Genomic DNA, 16,552 nt, shown 5'->3' on the forward strand with positions numbered 1-16,552 from the left:
AAGAAAAGAAAAAAGAAAGGTATATTAACTGACGTCTGTGACTTATGGGAAATAGTAATAGCTAACCACCATCTCATTTGGTAGCAGATAGTTTAAAAAGTATAAATTCTGGCATTTTGGGTTCCTTGGCACACAATGCATTATATATATATAGTATTTGATTTATACTTTGCCTCAGGATGAAGATCCACTCCTAGAAGGTGTGTGTTTATAATTACCAGGCAGCACTTTGTATTTATTAGCAATGTGGTCCGAGGCTTGGGTAAGTGTGTAATGCAGTGTGTGCAAACACAGTGTGTACAGTGTGTGCATGGAAGACACTCAGCAAACATGGTGCACATGCGGAGCCATCACTTTACTTTATATGCTTTCAGAGTGGGGTGGTCCTAAGGGCAGTCTGGAAAGATTTTATGATTTTTTTTAATCCTCTAAAACAATCTGTATGTTCCAAGCTCACTACAGAATAAGTTAAGAGATTTTCAAGTAAGACTGACCCTGTTTCCCCATTGTTATACTGGCAACAGAAGCCCTCGCACATGCTGAGCAGTGCTGGCCAGGAATAGATGGACTCTGTACCCTGATGAGTCCTGGATGTGATCCATGTGAATTGACAGGGTGTGCAGCCCACCCTGATTTGAGGCAAATGTTCATTTCCCTCCTTACCGGCATCGCGTTGCCAGCATCTTCTCCACACATAAACTGGATCTTTATTGTAATGTTCCGGGCTGATGCTAGTTTGTTAGCAAAGTTCAGCCTCTGTGGGTAGACATAGAGAAGATTTCTGGAAAAGAAGAGATAAAGAATTAATGAAAATGGTCTAGAGTTTATTTTAACTAAGTTCGCAGCAAACGCTGAGACTTCCATTCATGGGGTGCTTTTTCCAAAGGAGTTTTTCCTCTTGAAGTGAATTATTATTGGAGGAGAGAGTGAATTACTTGATTCTTCCTCTTTAGCCACAGTCATCTGAAAATAACCCCTATTGTTCTCTGTTTTGCTACAAGTAAAGAGTCCTGCAGCTCAGAAAGTCTTAATGTCTTGGACTGCAGAAATCTGCCTTGAGGTAACTGTATCTCTGACAGTCAGATAAAGAAAGCAAAACAGGTCCAGCTCATTTTAAATAAAACTCATGGCCATAGGCGATGGCCTAATGTCATTCTTCTCTTTTTCCCTTCCTAATCTTTATGTAGTAGTCTCCTTTTCTTACTGGCACGGCACTCGTATTGGCTTAGCTTTCTGTTCTCATCTAAGATGACAGCTCAAACCCTCAAGCTTAATTACTGTATAACAACAACAACAATATGAATAATATATCCATTCATTTGACAACTATAGGACAGGTACTGGGCTACGCAGTGCCTGGGTAACTTGCACATGTTTTTCTTTCTATTTGCATTATTTGTAGTAGATTCCACTCAAATGTAAGTTCCACAAGGACAGGGATTTTTCTCTGATGTTTCTGATCCACTGATGTATCTCCAGCAGCTAGAATAGTGCCTGGGACATAGTAGCACTAAGTCAATATTTGTTGAAGGAAGGAGTGAATGTATGCATATTTGATGAAGTATATTCCTGGCTTGAAGAAACAATAATAATGATACTAACATTTGTATAGGACTTATCCGGAGTCAGGCCAATGTTCCAAATACTTCATATTTATTAATTTGCTTAATTCTCATGGTTATCCTATAGGTAGGTACTATTATCACCGTCATCATCCCCACGTCACAAGTGAGGAACAAATGAGATACAGAGATGTTAGGTGATAAACCCCATATCATATAACTAAATAGCAGAGCTGGGAATTGAACCCCGACTATCTAGTTCCAGAGTCACACTCATAACCACTGTGCTATATTCTCTCAGATAAAAGCCCTGCTAAGTATGGCCTTTTCATACTGTGCTATCCTGACATCTCTCAGGGACAAGTTTGCCTTAATTTCTAGGTATTAACAGTGGCATGTCAACCTGCATTTCCCAGCCTGTTACAGAGCCCTAATGTTCTGCAAACTATTAGCAAGTGTATGGGAAGGGGAGATGGTTGAGCAGATGTGGTTGGGAAAGACCAGGGCAAGCGAGATGAACAGGGTACTGTGCCCTGGCAATGCCTTAGAGGGAGAAAGACTCTTCTTTCCCCAAATGTTTTGCCCTCAGAACTCCTTTCATTTGTTCATTTTTTCATGGCATATTTTATGAAAGTAACATTCTGAGAAATTACTTGGGGAAACGTTGAGATGAACTTATCTAGTCACAGAAAAACGTCTCACATCAAGGAAAGAAAAGATAGGGCACAAGAAATGTCTACTCAAATCTCTTGCAAAATAATGAATGCTCTCAGGTATTTGAGAGGAAACAACGGTAATTGGAACTATCAAGAACACACAGGAGCTGTTACGTTGGATGCACAAGTTCAAAGGCCATGGAGGCAAATGAACAGATTCCTAGGTCTTATTCTACCCCCATCTCTCTATTTTGGGTGACTCCCTGGACGCAGAATGGGGCTGGACCAGTGCTGGGAACAGGTCTGAGCTACTGTACCCTGTGACTTTCTGGGCTGATCTATGACAATACTCAACGAGCCTCAAATATCAGTGAGGTGTAGATGTCTTCCAAGAAAAGCAGACAACAGGCCATGACACAATAAAGGGATTAGCATAGAATTCCGGGGTGCTCAGGCCAGGAGGCACCTAGACTGAGCCCCAAGTTTTAAAGATAAGACACACTGTGAATGAACCACAGAGCAGTCAGAGACCCAGTACAGTGCTGTTTCTACTCAACCATGTGGCCATCTAAGCAGCACCTCCCAAAGCTTGCTCTGTCTAAACTGACGCAGCCTAAACCCTGATGCAGGTAGATATGACTGAGCTACTGATGCTGTCAGGAGAGGACGTGGATATAGTATATGACGAGAGAAGACAGTTTACAGTTGGGGTGCAGGGATGTGTGGGGGTTACAGACTCCTCTCTGCTCACTGCTCACTTCCATTCATCTCCACTGCCACCAATCAAAAAGCAGAGCTAATGTCAGAGAGAGGATGAGGGTGTTCTCTCTGGAGCCAGAGAGCTGGGATTTGAATCCATCTTTTGCTTCTTTTAGCTGCACGGCCTTTGGCAAGTTACTTAGCTTTCCCAAAACACAATTACACTGACCTCAGAGGGCTGTGGTGAGCATTAATGAGCAACAATTGAAACCTAGAAGATTTCTCTGGAAAAAGAAAAAGCCTTCTCTGAACAGATAAGTTTTATGACTAGCAGTAGGCTTCTATTATTATCATTCTAATAGAAGCATGATATATGCTTTTTTATTTTTTTATTTGTATTATTTATTTATTTATTTTATTTATTTATTTATTTATTTTTCTTTTTCAGATTGAATTTCGCTCTTGTTACCCAGGCTGAAGTGCAATGGCTCGATCTCGGCTCACCGCAACCTCCGCCTCCTGGGTTCAGGCAATTTTCCTGCCTCAGCCTCCTGAGTAGCTGGGATTACAGGCACGCACCACCATGCCCAGCTAATTTTTTGTATTTTTAGTAGAGACGGGGTTTCACCATGTTTACCAGGATGGTCTCGATCTCTTGACCTCGTGATCCACCCGCCTCAGCCCCCCAAAGTGCTGGGATTACAGGCGTGAGCCACCGCGCCCGGCAATATATGCTTTTAAAGGCATGGTATATGACCAGTGACTTACTTGTGTACCTTATCAAGCACAAATTCTGTAAACCCAAAAGTGTGAACACTGAAAACATACTGAAGTTACATGGCCCCCCTAAAAACACAAATGATGGCCATTATGATAATTATTTCCTCCACACGGCTAACAAGTCAGATCCACACTCCAGCCCACCTTGCCCCATCTCTCCACTCTGAACCACCCTCATTCTCACCTGGACCCCTGCAAAACCTTCTCAATAGATCTTGACTTCTACACTTGCCTCTTACAATCTTCTTCATATATTTATCAGAAGGATCTTTCAAAAATGTAAAATAAATTATGTCAGGCCCTACAAGGGTTTCCCAAACTTTTTATCATGGGTCCTACATGACCTGGGCCTTGGCAATGGCTCTGACCTTATCTCTCATCATTCTCCCATGCTGGCCTTTTTCAAAACCTAGAACATTCCAAACTTATTCCTTCCTCTGTGCCTTCTGTTCCCCAGAGTGCTTCCCCGTTCACTAAATGGCTGGGTCTTCTCATCTTTGGGGTTCAGCTCGTACGTCATAACTTCCGACATCTTCCCTACCATTCTATTTCATTCACCCATTCCACTTTCACACACACACTCCCTCTTTCATAATCATATGATTACCATATACAGAGATGACTATGAAAGTAATGCGTGCCCATTTTTTTCAACTTGAATAACTTAAAAGTACATAACACTATAAAGAAAAGAATAGCAGCTTCTCAATATACCACTGTACCAAGAAAGATCACCGTTAATACTTTAACACATTTATATTTTGTCTTTTCTCCTCTACATGTTAAACTTTTTTTTTTTTTTTAATTTTTGAGACAGGATCTCACTCTGTGTTGCCCAGGCTGGAATGCGGTGGTGTGATTACAGCTCACTGCAGCCTCGACCTCCTGGGCTCCAGTGATCCTCCAGCCTCAGCCTCCCAAGTAGCTAGAATAGCAGGCATGCATCATGACGTCTGGCTAATTTTTAAATTTTTTGTAGAGACAGGGTCTAACTGTGTTGCCCAGGCTGGTCTTGAACTCCTGGCCTTCAGTGATATTCCTGCCTTGGCCTGCCAAAGTGCTGGGATTATAGGTATAAGTCACTACACCTGGCCACATAAAACATTTTTATCATACTGTATGTACAAAGCTTTATCTTTTTATGACACTAAATGTTCAGTTATGACTATTTTCTCAATGTGACTATTCTTGATAAACATGATTTTAATGGGTGCATGGTATTGAATGTTCTGAATATGCCGTAATTTACAATGGTCTCCTCCAAAAATAAGTGTTTAGGTTATTTCCTTGTTTCAGTTATAAAGCTGTGATGAACAATTGATATATCTTGCCTCTCTGCAGTACAGCATACTTTTGGAAGAATCCCTTTAAATTCTGTAATGCTCAGCTTCATCATCTTTGAATTAATTAAAAGATGCCAATCAACCTTTCTTTAATGCTGTGTTTGAAGGAATAATGAGCCAGAGTTTGTGAAGTTGCTTTGAAGTAGCTGGATGAAAGGGACTGTGTAAATCATAACAGTAGAAGCCCTGCCAGACTTATCCCCACACTCGTCTCTTTCATTCCAATACAGGGGCACCACCACCCATTTCCATGCACCCCCATCACTGCTCAGCAATTTTGCACGTTGCTTCCAAAGGGGTTGCTTACCCCTGTATCCAAACATCACTGCCACAGATACTTAGTGTCATGCCCCAAACTGCCTGTGCTCTCCACCAAGCACGCAGCTGGAAGGAAACATCAAGAGAATTTACTCCAACATCCCATTTTTTTGAAGGCCAGGAAACTAACTCCCAGGAAGGTTCAATGAGTTTGCCTAAAATTTTTTTTAAGAAGATTCATTTCCTAAGGGTCATCATTTTTTGTTTGTTTGTTTTTTTGAGATAAGAGTCCTGCTCTGTCACCAGACTGGAGTGCAGTAGCGTAATCTTGGCTCACTGCAAGTTTCGCCTCCCAGATTCAAGTGATTATCCTGCCTCAGCCTCCTGAGTAGCTGGAACTACAGGTGTGCACCACCACACCCAGGTAATTTTTGTATTTTTAGTAGAGATGGGGTTTCACCATGTTGGCCAGGATGATCTCGATCTCTTGACCTCATGATCTACCTGCCTCAGCTTCCCAAAGTGTTGGGATTACAGGCATGAGCCACCACACCCAGCCTACATTTCTAAATCAGTAAGAGTGCTAAGTAATATGTTTTGTTAAATCCATATGCTTTTAAAGAAATGAATACAAGAGAATAATAATGCTCTCTCTTGGGAGGGAAGATCCACTTACATGGCCAGTAACCCAGAGCCCAAGCTAGATAAGAATAATTATTAACAGACTGATAAACAGGCTCATATGCTTCATACGGGATAAATTAAGTGTCTCACGCTAGCCAGAGAAGCATGCTATCCAAGGATTTTTGAGAGGACAGCCCATGACCTTAATAACTTGCCACTTGTTATGGCACAGTTATTTTGAAAGCTTTCTCAGTAACTGAAGGTCCAGTGTATGTGCCAGGCATTTAGTATAATCTTATCTTTCTTCAAATGTGGACAAAAATGGTTTTCTTCAGTCATATATATCGCTACATTGAGAACTGGACGTTTGGTATTCATCAGCAATTTTCCCTCCAGGGCCCCCTCAGATGGCTTTTCTTGATTACGAACTATTTTGGAAACTCCAAATTCTTTCCACTGATTCAGTAACGAGTCTTCAACTTATTTTTAAACTGCTGTGATTGAGCAGCTCTGGGGGTTAACTTGTGGAATCTGGTCATTTTTAGATCAAATTGTCAACCAAACACTCTGCTTATACCATCTTGGGACCATCTTCTATTTCCTTTGCTGAGAACAGAGTAACCAAGGGACCTTGAAATCATTCAGAGCCACAATGTGAAAACATCACTTTGGCTTCTCCTAAGTTTATCCTATGCCTTATCTGGTGCAAGGAAACAAACAGAAAAATCTGACCCTGTTACTTATTCCCAAGTGACATCAGTGTGCTCTCCCATGGGCTTCTACAGCTTGGAGCTGAGTCCAAGGAACAAATGAATTACAGCAAAAAGCACACTGGCCCCCTGTTTAAGCAACTGGACCCTTTGAATACCTCTTTAGCTGAGCTTCTAGGCCAGCCAGCAGGAAAGAAGGAAAAAGGGCTTTGAAAGGAGAGAGGAGCAGCTCGACAAGAGGAGTGAAGGCCCCCTCTGCTGGCTGCTGAGCTCCAGCATCAACTGGTTGCAGAGATGACCTATGTGGAGGGATTTAACAAGGACCAAAGTTACTGGAGCAAAGTTGGAAGATGCTGTATTCTTCAAAGCAAGTGGACTTCTTGTGACAAAGGCGATGGATGATGTCATGGTGAGTCAATCATGACTGATCATTTGACTTGGCCATTATATTAACAGACTGGCAAATAGGTAATGGAAATAGGACTCATGAAGTTGGGGTTATTTCTCCTGTGAAAAAGCCTGGTTAAGAAGAGTGGACGTACAAATAAACCTTCACAATGCAAGTATGTATGCATCGCCCATTCCTGGTGATGGTAAGCTAAACCAGGTTTTGAGTAAAAAGCACTGTGTCACTGATTCCCACATCTACCAAGAACACGGAGGACCAATCAGTCATGTGATAAAGCCAGAATCCCAAGCCTTCTGTAATCTGAAAATATTTTACTTACAGGACCTTAAAAATCCCAAAGAGAGACAAAGTATTATCTATAGTTGGTCAAGGTCGAACGACCTTAGTGGTTCCTCCTGGGTATCTCTTTGAAAGTGGGACTGAGATGAGTTAAATGGCCAATACTCAGTGTATAATGTTGAGTGAAAATTCCAAAAATAATATTTTATCTTTGACAGGGCTGTAAATATGCAAACATTGAATACGCATGAAGGCTAGCAGCTAGAAGATGACATGGAAAAGTAAAAAAAGTAGATTTTATTTTGAAATAAAATTGGTGTCAATTTTGGTGTTCTTTTCCTTATTTCAATGTACAGCCTAAAACAAAGTAGTGACATCAAATATATGCTTTAAAAAAAAGGAAAAAAAGAAAAAAAGTCACTGATTTTGTGGCTTGCATTATCTCCATTGTCTTTTCAATCTCAGTAGTGCTTGTAATTTAAGCTGCTTTTATACCAGGGGAGATGCAATGTATGGAGACTTGTGATTAGATAATGGGTGGAAATGTCCTTCAAAAAATTGCAAAATGCTCTACAAATGCAAGGTGAACAAGTCAATTTCCTAACCTGTAATAAAAGGGTTGGAGCCAAGTCTTAAATGCAATGATGCCTAAGAACTGCTTTGAAAACTGCAAAATATGATGCTAATTAAGACGATCTTCTTACTAGGATTGTGTGAACCAACTGAGTGCCTTTTAAAACGCAACTTTAAACACTCTGCAGGATGGTTACCTGGGAAATCAACCAATCTCTCTGGGATTCTCTCTGCATTTTTCCATTTTTCTCGGTCTGTCTTTAATTTGTATGTGTATTTCTCTCTGCCTCTCTTTCAGTCTCTCCCAGTCTTTGTGTCTGTCTGATTAACAACCCCCTGCCTTCCTCTTTCACAGCCTCTTTTTTTTGGAGATGGAGTATATGCTCTGTCACCCAGGCTGGAGTGCAGTGGTGTGATCACAGCTCACTGCAGCCTCAACTTCCTGGGCTCAAGCCAATCCTCTGCCTCAGCCTCCCAAGTTTCTGGGACTACAGGTGCAAGCCAACACAATGCCTGGATAATTTTATTTTTATTTTTTTGTAGAGGTGAGGTCAATCTATGTTACCCAGGCTGGTCTTGAACTCTTAGGCTCCAGTGGTCCTCACGCCTGGACCTCCCAAAGTGCTAGGATTACAAGTCCAAGCCACTGTGACCAGCTGAAATGCTCTTTTTGAGGGAGCACTCCATTCCTCCAGTTCCATTTAGTGACTGAAATCCATTTGTTTACCAGTTACCAAGTGTTTGACAATTTCCTACTCTGAGCTGAGGTTGGGTTTTTGGCAGGGCCATTTAAGCTCTCGGGCTGACAAACACAGCACCTAGCATCTATGAACAACTTAGAATTCCACAGAAATGTCTGAGACTTTAAAAGTTATTGGCTCGAAAAATATGGAAGGTAAAACCTCAAAACCAAAATTAATAAATTTTAAATTAAATGCTTACCAAATGCAAAATTTTGCAGTTAGCCAATGGCAACTCTTCTGAATTTAACCTGAAGACAAAATCTTTTCCTGCTACTTTGCAGACTGTTATACAATTATAGAGAAAGTATACATAACCAGGAGGAAGTAGGTACAACTTAATATGTTTTAAATAACATGTGGTCTGGTGCTTCCAGCTTAGGGAAATCTTAAAAATGCCTTTGGTATGGATATTGGAGAGGGGATAAAATACCAGAAAAATCGGTGTTTCTATTTTATTCCTTTTTTTTTTTTGAGACGGAGTCTTGCTCTGTTGCCCAGGCTGGAGTACAGTGGCACGATCTTGGCTCACTGCAACCTCCACCTCCCGGATTCAAGTGATTCTCCTGCCTCAGTTTCCTGAGTAGCTGGGACTACAGGAGTGCACCACCAGGCCTGGCTACTCTTATTTAGTATTTTTAGTAGAGATGGGGTTTTACCATGTTGGCCAAGCTGGTCTTGAATTCCTGACCTCAAGTGATCTGCCCGCCTTGGCCTCCCAAGTGCTGGGGTTACAGGCATGAGCCACTGCACCCAGCCCATTTTATTCATTTTTTAATAGCTTGAAACACAAGTGTTGGTTTGATAGCAAACTACTAGCAACATGCAATTCTGATACAACACCACTGAAACAGGCTTATGCATAAAAAGCTCTGTTTTTCTAAATAACCTCTTTCAGCCAAACAATTTTGGCAATTTCGAAGTAATTTTTTCTTTGTTTTAAAATTCTCCCTCTGAAGCTGTTTTTTTGTTTTGTTTGCAAAGACCGAGCCAAAGAATTGATGAACTATTTACTGAAGTGGAAATGCAGCAAAACCAGTTGCATGAACAAAGATGCTGTCATTCAAAAACTACAGGAAAAGGATGGCGCTTTTTACTGTCTAGAGCAATTTGTTGTAAATAGACTGATTGATCAGGGTGAACTTCAGATGCCTACTAATGTCAGTAACATCTTCTGATTATCTGATGTCTTTTATCTAAGGATTCAGAACAAAACTGCAAATCTAGATACATTATTTTAAGGTACTTATGCAAGGAAAACAGCTGAGCAGATGATTTTAATTTATCACTCATATTTCACTGCCAGCAAAATCTATTTTAAATGTAATAATAAATATAAATAATAAAAATAGCTAACATTGTTTCATTCTTACTCTATGCAGGCACTGTTATAAGCATCTATGACAGGTACCTATTAGTCTCATTCAGCAGATGATAAAACTGAGGCATGAAGAGGATGCATAACTTGCACTAGGTAACACAGCTAGCAGGTGGCACAGTGCAATTCAAATCCAGGTGCTCTGAAATAGACCCGATGCCTGTAACCACTGTTACTTCTCTCTGGTCAACAATTAGACTCACCAGAACTTGACTGTAATGTAGTCTTATGATGTTTACAAGGGCCAAAAGGGATATTACTCCAAAAAACCTATGAGGTGTTTTTTTAAGGTTTGAAATAACGTAGTTAACTGAAAATGAGAATGCTGTCTCTTGGTGTTAGATGTTTTAAATACAGAAAGAGCAAATTAAAGTTAGAAATCTCAAAACTCAGTATTTTATATGTTCTGAAGTTACCTGAGAAACCTGTAAACCTAACATGGCTATACGTTTAAAGTGGGAGGATGCTTTGTAAATACATTCTTACGAGTGAGCTAAAACTTCACCACTCAAAGGGCGGTCCAGGGAGGAGCAGCATCAACGGCATCAGCATCAGCATCTGCATAGCACTGCCTGGGAGCCAATTAGAAATGCACCATGGACCTCCTAGATCAGAACCTACATTTTAACAATGCACCAGGTGTCTCAAATGTACATTCAAGTTTGAGAATCACTGATCTAAGAGAACTGGTTTGCTTTTAAATTGGCAGACATATGAATCTTAACGTTCATTGTGATTCCCTTTTTTGCTTGGCTGTTAGGAAGCTCAAATTTACAGGTGATTTTTTTTTTTTTTTTTTTTTTTTTGAGATGGAGTCATCCTTTGTTGCCCAGGCTGGAGTGCAGTGACACAATCTTGGCTCACTGCAACCTCCACCTTCTGGGCTCGAGTGATTCTCCTGCCTCAGCCTTCTAAGAAGCTGGGAGTATAGGTATGTGCCACCATGCCTGGCTAATTTATGTATTTTTAGTAGAGATGGGGTTTCACCATGTTGGCCAGGCTGGTCTTGAACTCCTGACCTTAAGTGATCTGCCCACCTCGGCCTCCCAAAGTGCTGGGATTACAGGCGTGAGCCACCATGCCCAGCCTGCCCATGATGTTTAAAGGAATTGTCAAAGGCCTTAAGAAACATTGTGTGTACATATTGACCTTACACACATTTAGATTTCTCTCTCCTTATTTTCCTGTCACTCAGAAATTTTATACCTTGTTATACAATCTCTGTAACTGCCTCAGACACTTTTTAGAATGGAAAGGAGCTGGGCACAGTGGCTCATCCCTGTAATCCCAGCACTTTGAGAGGTCAAGGCAGGAGGATTGTTTTGAGCCCAGGAGTTCGAGACTAGTCTGGGGAACACAGTGAGACCCCATCTCTATAAAAGAAATTCTTTTTTAACTAGTCAGCATGGTGGTGTGTGCCTGTAATCCCAGCTATTCAGAAGGTTGAGGCTGGAAGATCACTTGATCCCAGGAGTTCAAGGCTGCAGTGAGCTATGGTCATGCCACCGCACTCCAGCCTGGGTGACAACATGAGACCCTGTCTCAAGAAATAAACAAGTAAATAAATAAACAGAATAAGAAGCTACATAAACAAATGTGTAAAAAACAAAACAAGAGCCATGTCCTGTCTTGGCATTCTGTGGCCATGGCCTCATGCTATTATTTGTGTTTATTGCTGTTTCCAATGTTTTTAAGTTAGCTCCAAGTGCAAATTCACAAAGGAACCAGTGAAAAATGAAAACAGAAGGAAACCCCCTGATGTGTAGGGTGAACAGAGAACATTCCGTCTTCAGAAATCAGAGCAAGAAAAATGGAAGGTGAAACATTCCAGTGCACCAGTCAGAGCCCCACAAGGCTGCCTGCCCTGGGAAATGGTGCAAGATGAGAAGGAGGCCCTGGGGGTGTTATGGCAAGCAGCAGCTTGCCCCTTAGTAACCCCTGTGCTCTGTGGGCCAGGCTGCAATGTTTTGTATAAATGCTGGTACTGCACTCTGAACATCAGGAACCTCTACACCCCTCACAATCAGCAAATGCAGTTAAGAAGCCAGAACAAAATGGTATCAAATTGTTTACAAACACTACAATAAATGACTCAATATTCTTTTTCTACGATTTTGTAATGCTAAAAAAATGCACTCAAGGTCAGAAATTAAATGACAGAGAGAGAGAGAGAGAGAGAAAGAGAGGAAGAGAAATAAAACAACAGCCAGCCTTAATGTCTCTTATGGTGTCACTTTTAAAGATTTCCTCCCGGGGGAAAAATCCACGCTTTTTCAACTGATGATCTGCAATCTGAACATCAGATATGGTGATCTTATAAGCACCACTCTTATTACTACTACTACTTTATTTTTGAACATGAATTAACTAAATATAGCTGCTATGATATTTGTAATATACCTTTTCTATTACCTTAATCCCCATCCCAGTCTTTTTTATGAGATAATAAAAGTTCCTTGTGACTGAGAGATTGGAAAACCAGCATTCCTTCTGCTAAATAAAGCAGAACCTCAAGAATGCTATCTTTTAGAAACGGGTAAAAGCAGCCATCCTTAAAACCCACTTAACGTGTTTAAGTCCAACTAGTTTTCAATAACAAAAGACCCAAATGGAAAGCTAGAGTGTTTATGGTCTTAGGTCTTATCCAGATCAGATTCCCACTGAAAAGAATCACGAATATCCAGGCATTCAAAATCTGCTGGAGAAATCTAACTGCTTTAAGAAAAAAACAAAACAAAAAACAAACAAAAAAACCTCTATCCAATCCTGATTGAAAATGATTTCTAAACCATACTTTGTTGAACTGAATTTTTTTAAAGTAAGATGTCCATGTTAGCAAATTTTCTTCTGAAACACTGCTTAGACTTAATATATTATGAGGGTTATATACAATTCACTCTCATCTTAGTATGAATTAGCTTACTCACCCTCCCTCCTTACAAAAAGCTTGGATTTATGGACTGAAGGTGTGCGTGAAGAAAAGGGATAAAAAGAGGATGGAGTAATCACTGACCAGGAAGCACTGCTTTGGGGAAGATCTGGGTGCTTAGAGGCTTAAGGCGGGTGAGGAAGCAAGGGAAGGCAGGAAGCGGCACAAACCCAAATTCAAATTTTTTACTCTATGATTTTTTCCTTAAACTTGAGATTGACAAGATAGTCAAAGGTCCACTGGACAAAGGTATCTTTCCTAACTCACAGTCACTCCCCTTGGATCCCAGGATGTGGTCTGAAGGGTCTACGCGATCTGGATGTTCTGTGTCTTATTTGTCTCATGGTTTCTGTATAGGGATGGCTTAGAAATGTGTTTACCAGCTTGAGCCCCCAGTTGGTTTATGAGAATCCTATTTCCAGTGCGTTTTTTTTTTCTGCCTAAATATAATTTACTAAGAATGTATTTTATTCTAAATGGGGGAAGGATTGGAACTACTTTAGCAAGAAACATTTCAGACAGCCTGCAAATCTCACCTTTCCTTAGCTGCAGTGACCATGTCACTCAGTACTCTGTACAGACTTGATGGTAAGTATGTAGATCTACAGATGCTTGGGAGGTGAGTGTGCGGGTGGGAGTTAGGGAGGAATGGGGTGTGCAAGGTGCTGGGGTGCTGTGCAAGAGGAGAAATGAGTCCCTTCCTTCATATGTACAGCTTAGAGTTTCTCCCCACTACTTTGAAAATAAGAAAATGCATGAAATCTGCTTTCTAGGTGAAAAATAACTTTCCCGTATTTTGCAGGCTTATTTCTTTGGCGTGTGGTTTAGTAAGGGACTCCTCACCTTTGAATATCTGTCAAGAAGTGGCGATTTTTTTTCTTTTATTAGAGAGTGATGCATTGCAGATGTCCTAGAAATATGCCAGCCTGCTGGGAACACTTTTCATGAGGCGCCCTGTCCTCAGCATCCACAGAATTAACCTGCCCTCCCTCATCACCCTCCTACCCCATACTCCTCCCAATCCAATGTGTTATAGCGTCATAAAGAACTGCGCTAGCAGCTTCTAATGAAATGCCCAAAGATTCTGCTTCCTGACATTCTTGCTCAGTGAAATCCTCTCCTTTTGAATGTGGGCTAGACCTAGTGACTCGCTTCTGATGTAGTGACAAAAGTCACTATGACGTTGTTCAAAATCGGACCAAAGTGATGAGGTTCCACTCCTGAGATGAGGCTGTGGAAAGACCCTGGCCTCTATCTTGCTTTCTGCCTCTTGCGCCCCTGCTTGCGTGTTCTGATGAAGCCAACTGCTATGCTGTGAGCTGCCCCGCCGTGAGAAAACATGTTAAGGAACTTAAGGAAGCCTGAGGCCAACAACTAGTGAGGAACTGAGGCCCTCAGCCTAACAATCCACGAGCGACTGCATCCTGCCATGATGCAGGCAGGAGCTGGGAAGTGGATGTGCCCCCAGGGGAGCCTTGAGGTGGCGCAGCCTAGGCTGACATCCTCACTGCAGCCTTTGGAAGGCTCAGACCAGTCAGCTCAGCTGCACCTGTGTAACCTACATAAACTGCTAGATAATGACTATTGTTTTGAGCTGTTAAGGTTTTGTTACACAGCAATAGATAACTAATACAAGTATGTAAATTTAAAAATCTATATGTCCAGTGTTCTTTGATATTTAAATATGTGTTTCCTTCAAAATATGGCTTTACTCTGTAAAATTTCTACCTCAACTGGATTTCTTGGTATAAGGACACAATGTAATGACTCCCTATACAAAATATTCTTTTTTTTGTTTGTTTTGAGATGGAGTCTTGCTCTATTGCCCAGGCTGGAGTGGAATGGAGCAATCTCAGCTCACTGCAACCTCTGCCTCCCTGGTTCAAGCAATTCTCCTGCCTCAGCCTCCTGAGTAGCTGGGACTACAGGCGCCCACGACCATGCCTGGCTAATTTTAGTATTTTTAGTAGAGATCAGGTTTCACCATGTCGGCCAGGCTGGTCTCAAACTCCTGACTTCAGGTGATCCACCCGCCTCAGCCTCCTAAAGTGCTGGGATTATAGGTGTGAGCCACCATACCCAACCACAAAAATATTCTTAATCATAAAATAGTCTCTTTGGAGTCAATTCAATCTCCAAAGAAGTATAGATCATGACAATTTCTAAAAGTATAAAGAATTTTTCCTTAGTTCCAGTTGTGATTATATGAACTAAATTAATGTCTCCTAAAGAGGTTGTGACAAGTCAGATAAAGAATCAGAAGAATGCTAAAAAGTACCTTCTACAAACACCCTTCCTCTTCCCCTAGAGCAACACATTTTGAATGAAAATCTCCTACAGATAAAAACAAAATAAACATTTCAATAATATTTGGCTTTGCTCAAGACCTAAAAGTTAAGTTTAAAGACACCATTTGCATGTCAAATCTGAACTATGCTCTATTGTTTTTAAGGCCACCAGACATTATTGTCAGATGGAGAACCGGCACCAACCAACCTGCATGTTCCTTTAAGAGACAGAGGGAGCACATTTTTTCCAGGCTTTGCAAATAGTTTCCTAAAACAAATCTGCCAGCTGAGAAAAACACATATAAATACCACAACACTTCCAATTTCTACTGGTGCTGAGGCTGACTTTTTCTGTTTGTTTGGGGAAGATCCTTTATTAGTTCTCTACCCTTGTAAACAAACAGCCAATGAATAAATCAATAATCTTCATTAAAACGCTTGTTTTATCATTCCTGATGTTTTTAATATTGCCAGATGCCTTGGTTTGGGTTGGGGAAGAAAGTATTGGGATTGGGAGAAACAGCAGATCTGCTAGGAAATAAATTGGCCAGATGCCCACAGCTACTTCTATGACCATATCCTTGCTCTAGGCACTTGGCAAGAGAGAGGACTTGCCTGGGTTTTGGAGGTAGGAGAACTTTCAAAGATCTCAAGGTGGCTGCAGGACAAACTTGCGTTGCATGTCATTGCCTAGACCAGAGTGGTTGCCTGTGGTTCTAGTGCTTCTTAGGAGGCTAGGATTTGCCTTCAAAGACAAGCAGTCACCTCTCCTCGTCTGTTTCAGCACCGAGCATAGTGTCTGACACACAGCAGGGGCTCATAATATAGGTTAGGCGAATGCATCAACATTATTCACAGGGTATTGCTAGGCATATGAGATTTTTCAAAGGGAAGACATCCTGCTCCCTTTGTCTTTGAATGCCACATGGTGAGGAAGGAGCCGAGAGGAAGTGTTCCCACTCCCCACGCTCACACCAGTGTGACAAGTCCACAAAGGGATGTAGCATCCCCAGACCAATCTGAGGGTTAACAGTCCCTCTTCCAGATTTCACTTCTTCCAGAGCTAGATACTTAAGTGTCAGCGTTTTTTTTTTTGTTTGTTTGTGTGTTTGTTTGTTTTTTTGAGATGGAGTCTCACACTGTTGCCCAGGCTGGAGTGCGGTGGTGTGATCTCGACTCACTGCAACCTCTGCCTCCCAGGTTCAAGCGATTCTCCTGCCTCAGCCTCTCAAGTAGCTGGGATTATAGGGGCCTACCACCACACCCAGCTAATTTTTTTTGTATTTTTAGTAGAGATGAGGTTTCACTCTGTTGGTCAGGCTGG

The 16,552-nt window shown here is 41.3% G+C and overlaps 1 protein-coding gene across 8 annotated transcripts in view; it reads right to left on the reverse strand.

Moving 5' to 3' along the window:
* Positions 1–16,552, reverse strand: part of DOCK8 (dedicator of cytokinesis 8) — a 242,801-nt gene that overhangs the window by 96,859 nt on the left and 129,390 nt on the right. For all 8 annotated transcript variants that reach the window (XM_064361489.1, XM_064361488.1, XM_064361493.1 and 5 more), the window contains one exon: positions 664–781. In XM_064361489.1, the coding sequence (XP_064217559.1) occupies positions 664–781 (118 nt within the window). The remainder of the gene's footprint in view (positions 1–663; positions 782–16,552) is intronic.

Source organism: Aotus nancymaae, unplaced genomic scaffold, assembly GCF_030222135.1.
Source record: "Aotus nancymaae isolate 86718 unplaced genomic scaffold, 86718_ANA_hifiasm-v0.15.2.pri h1tg000041l, whole genome shotgun sequence".
Classification (NCBI taxonomy): Eukaryota; Metazoa; Chordata; class Mammalia; order Primates; family Aotidae; genus Aotus; species Aotus nancymaae.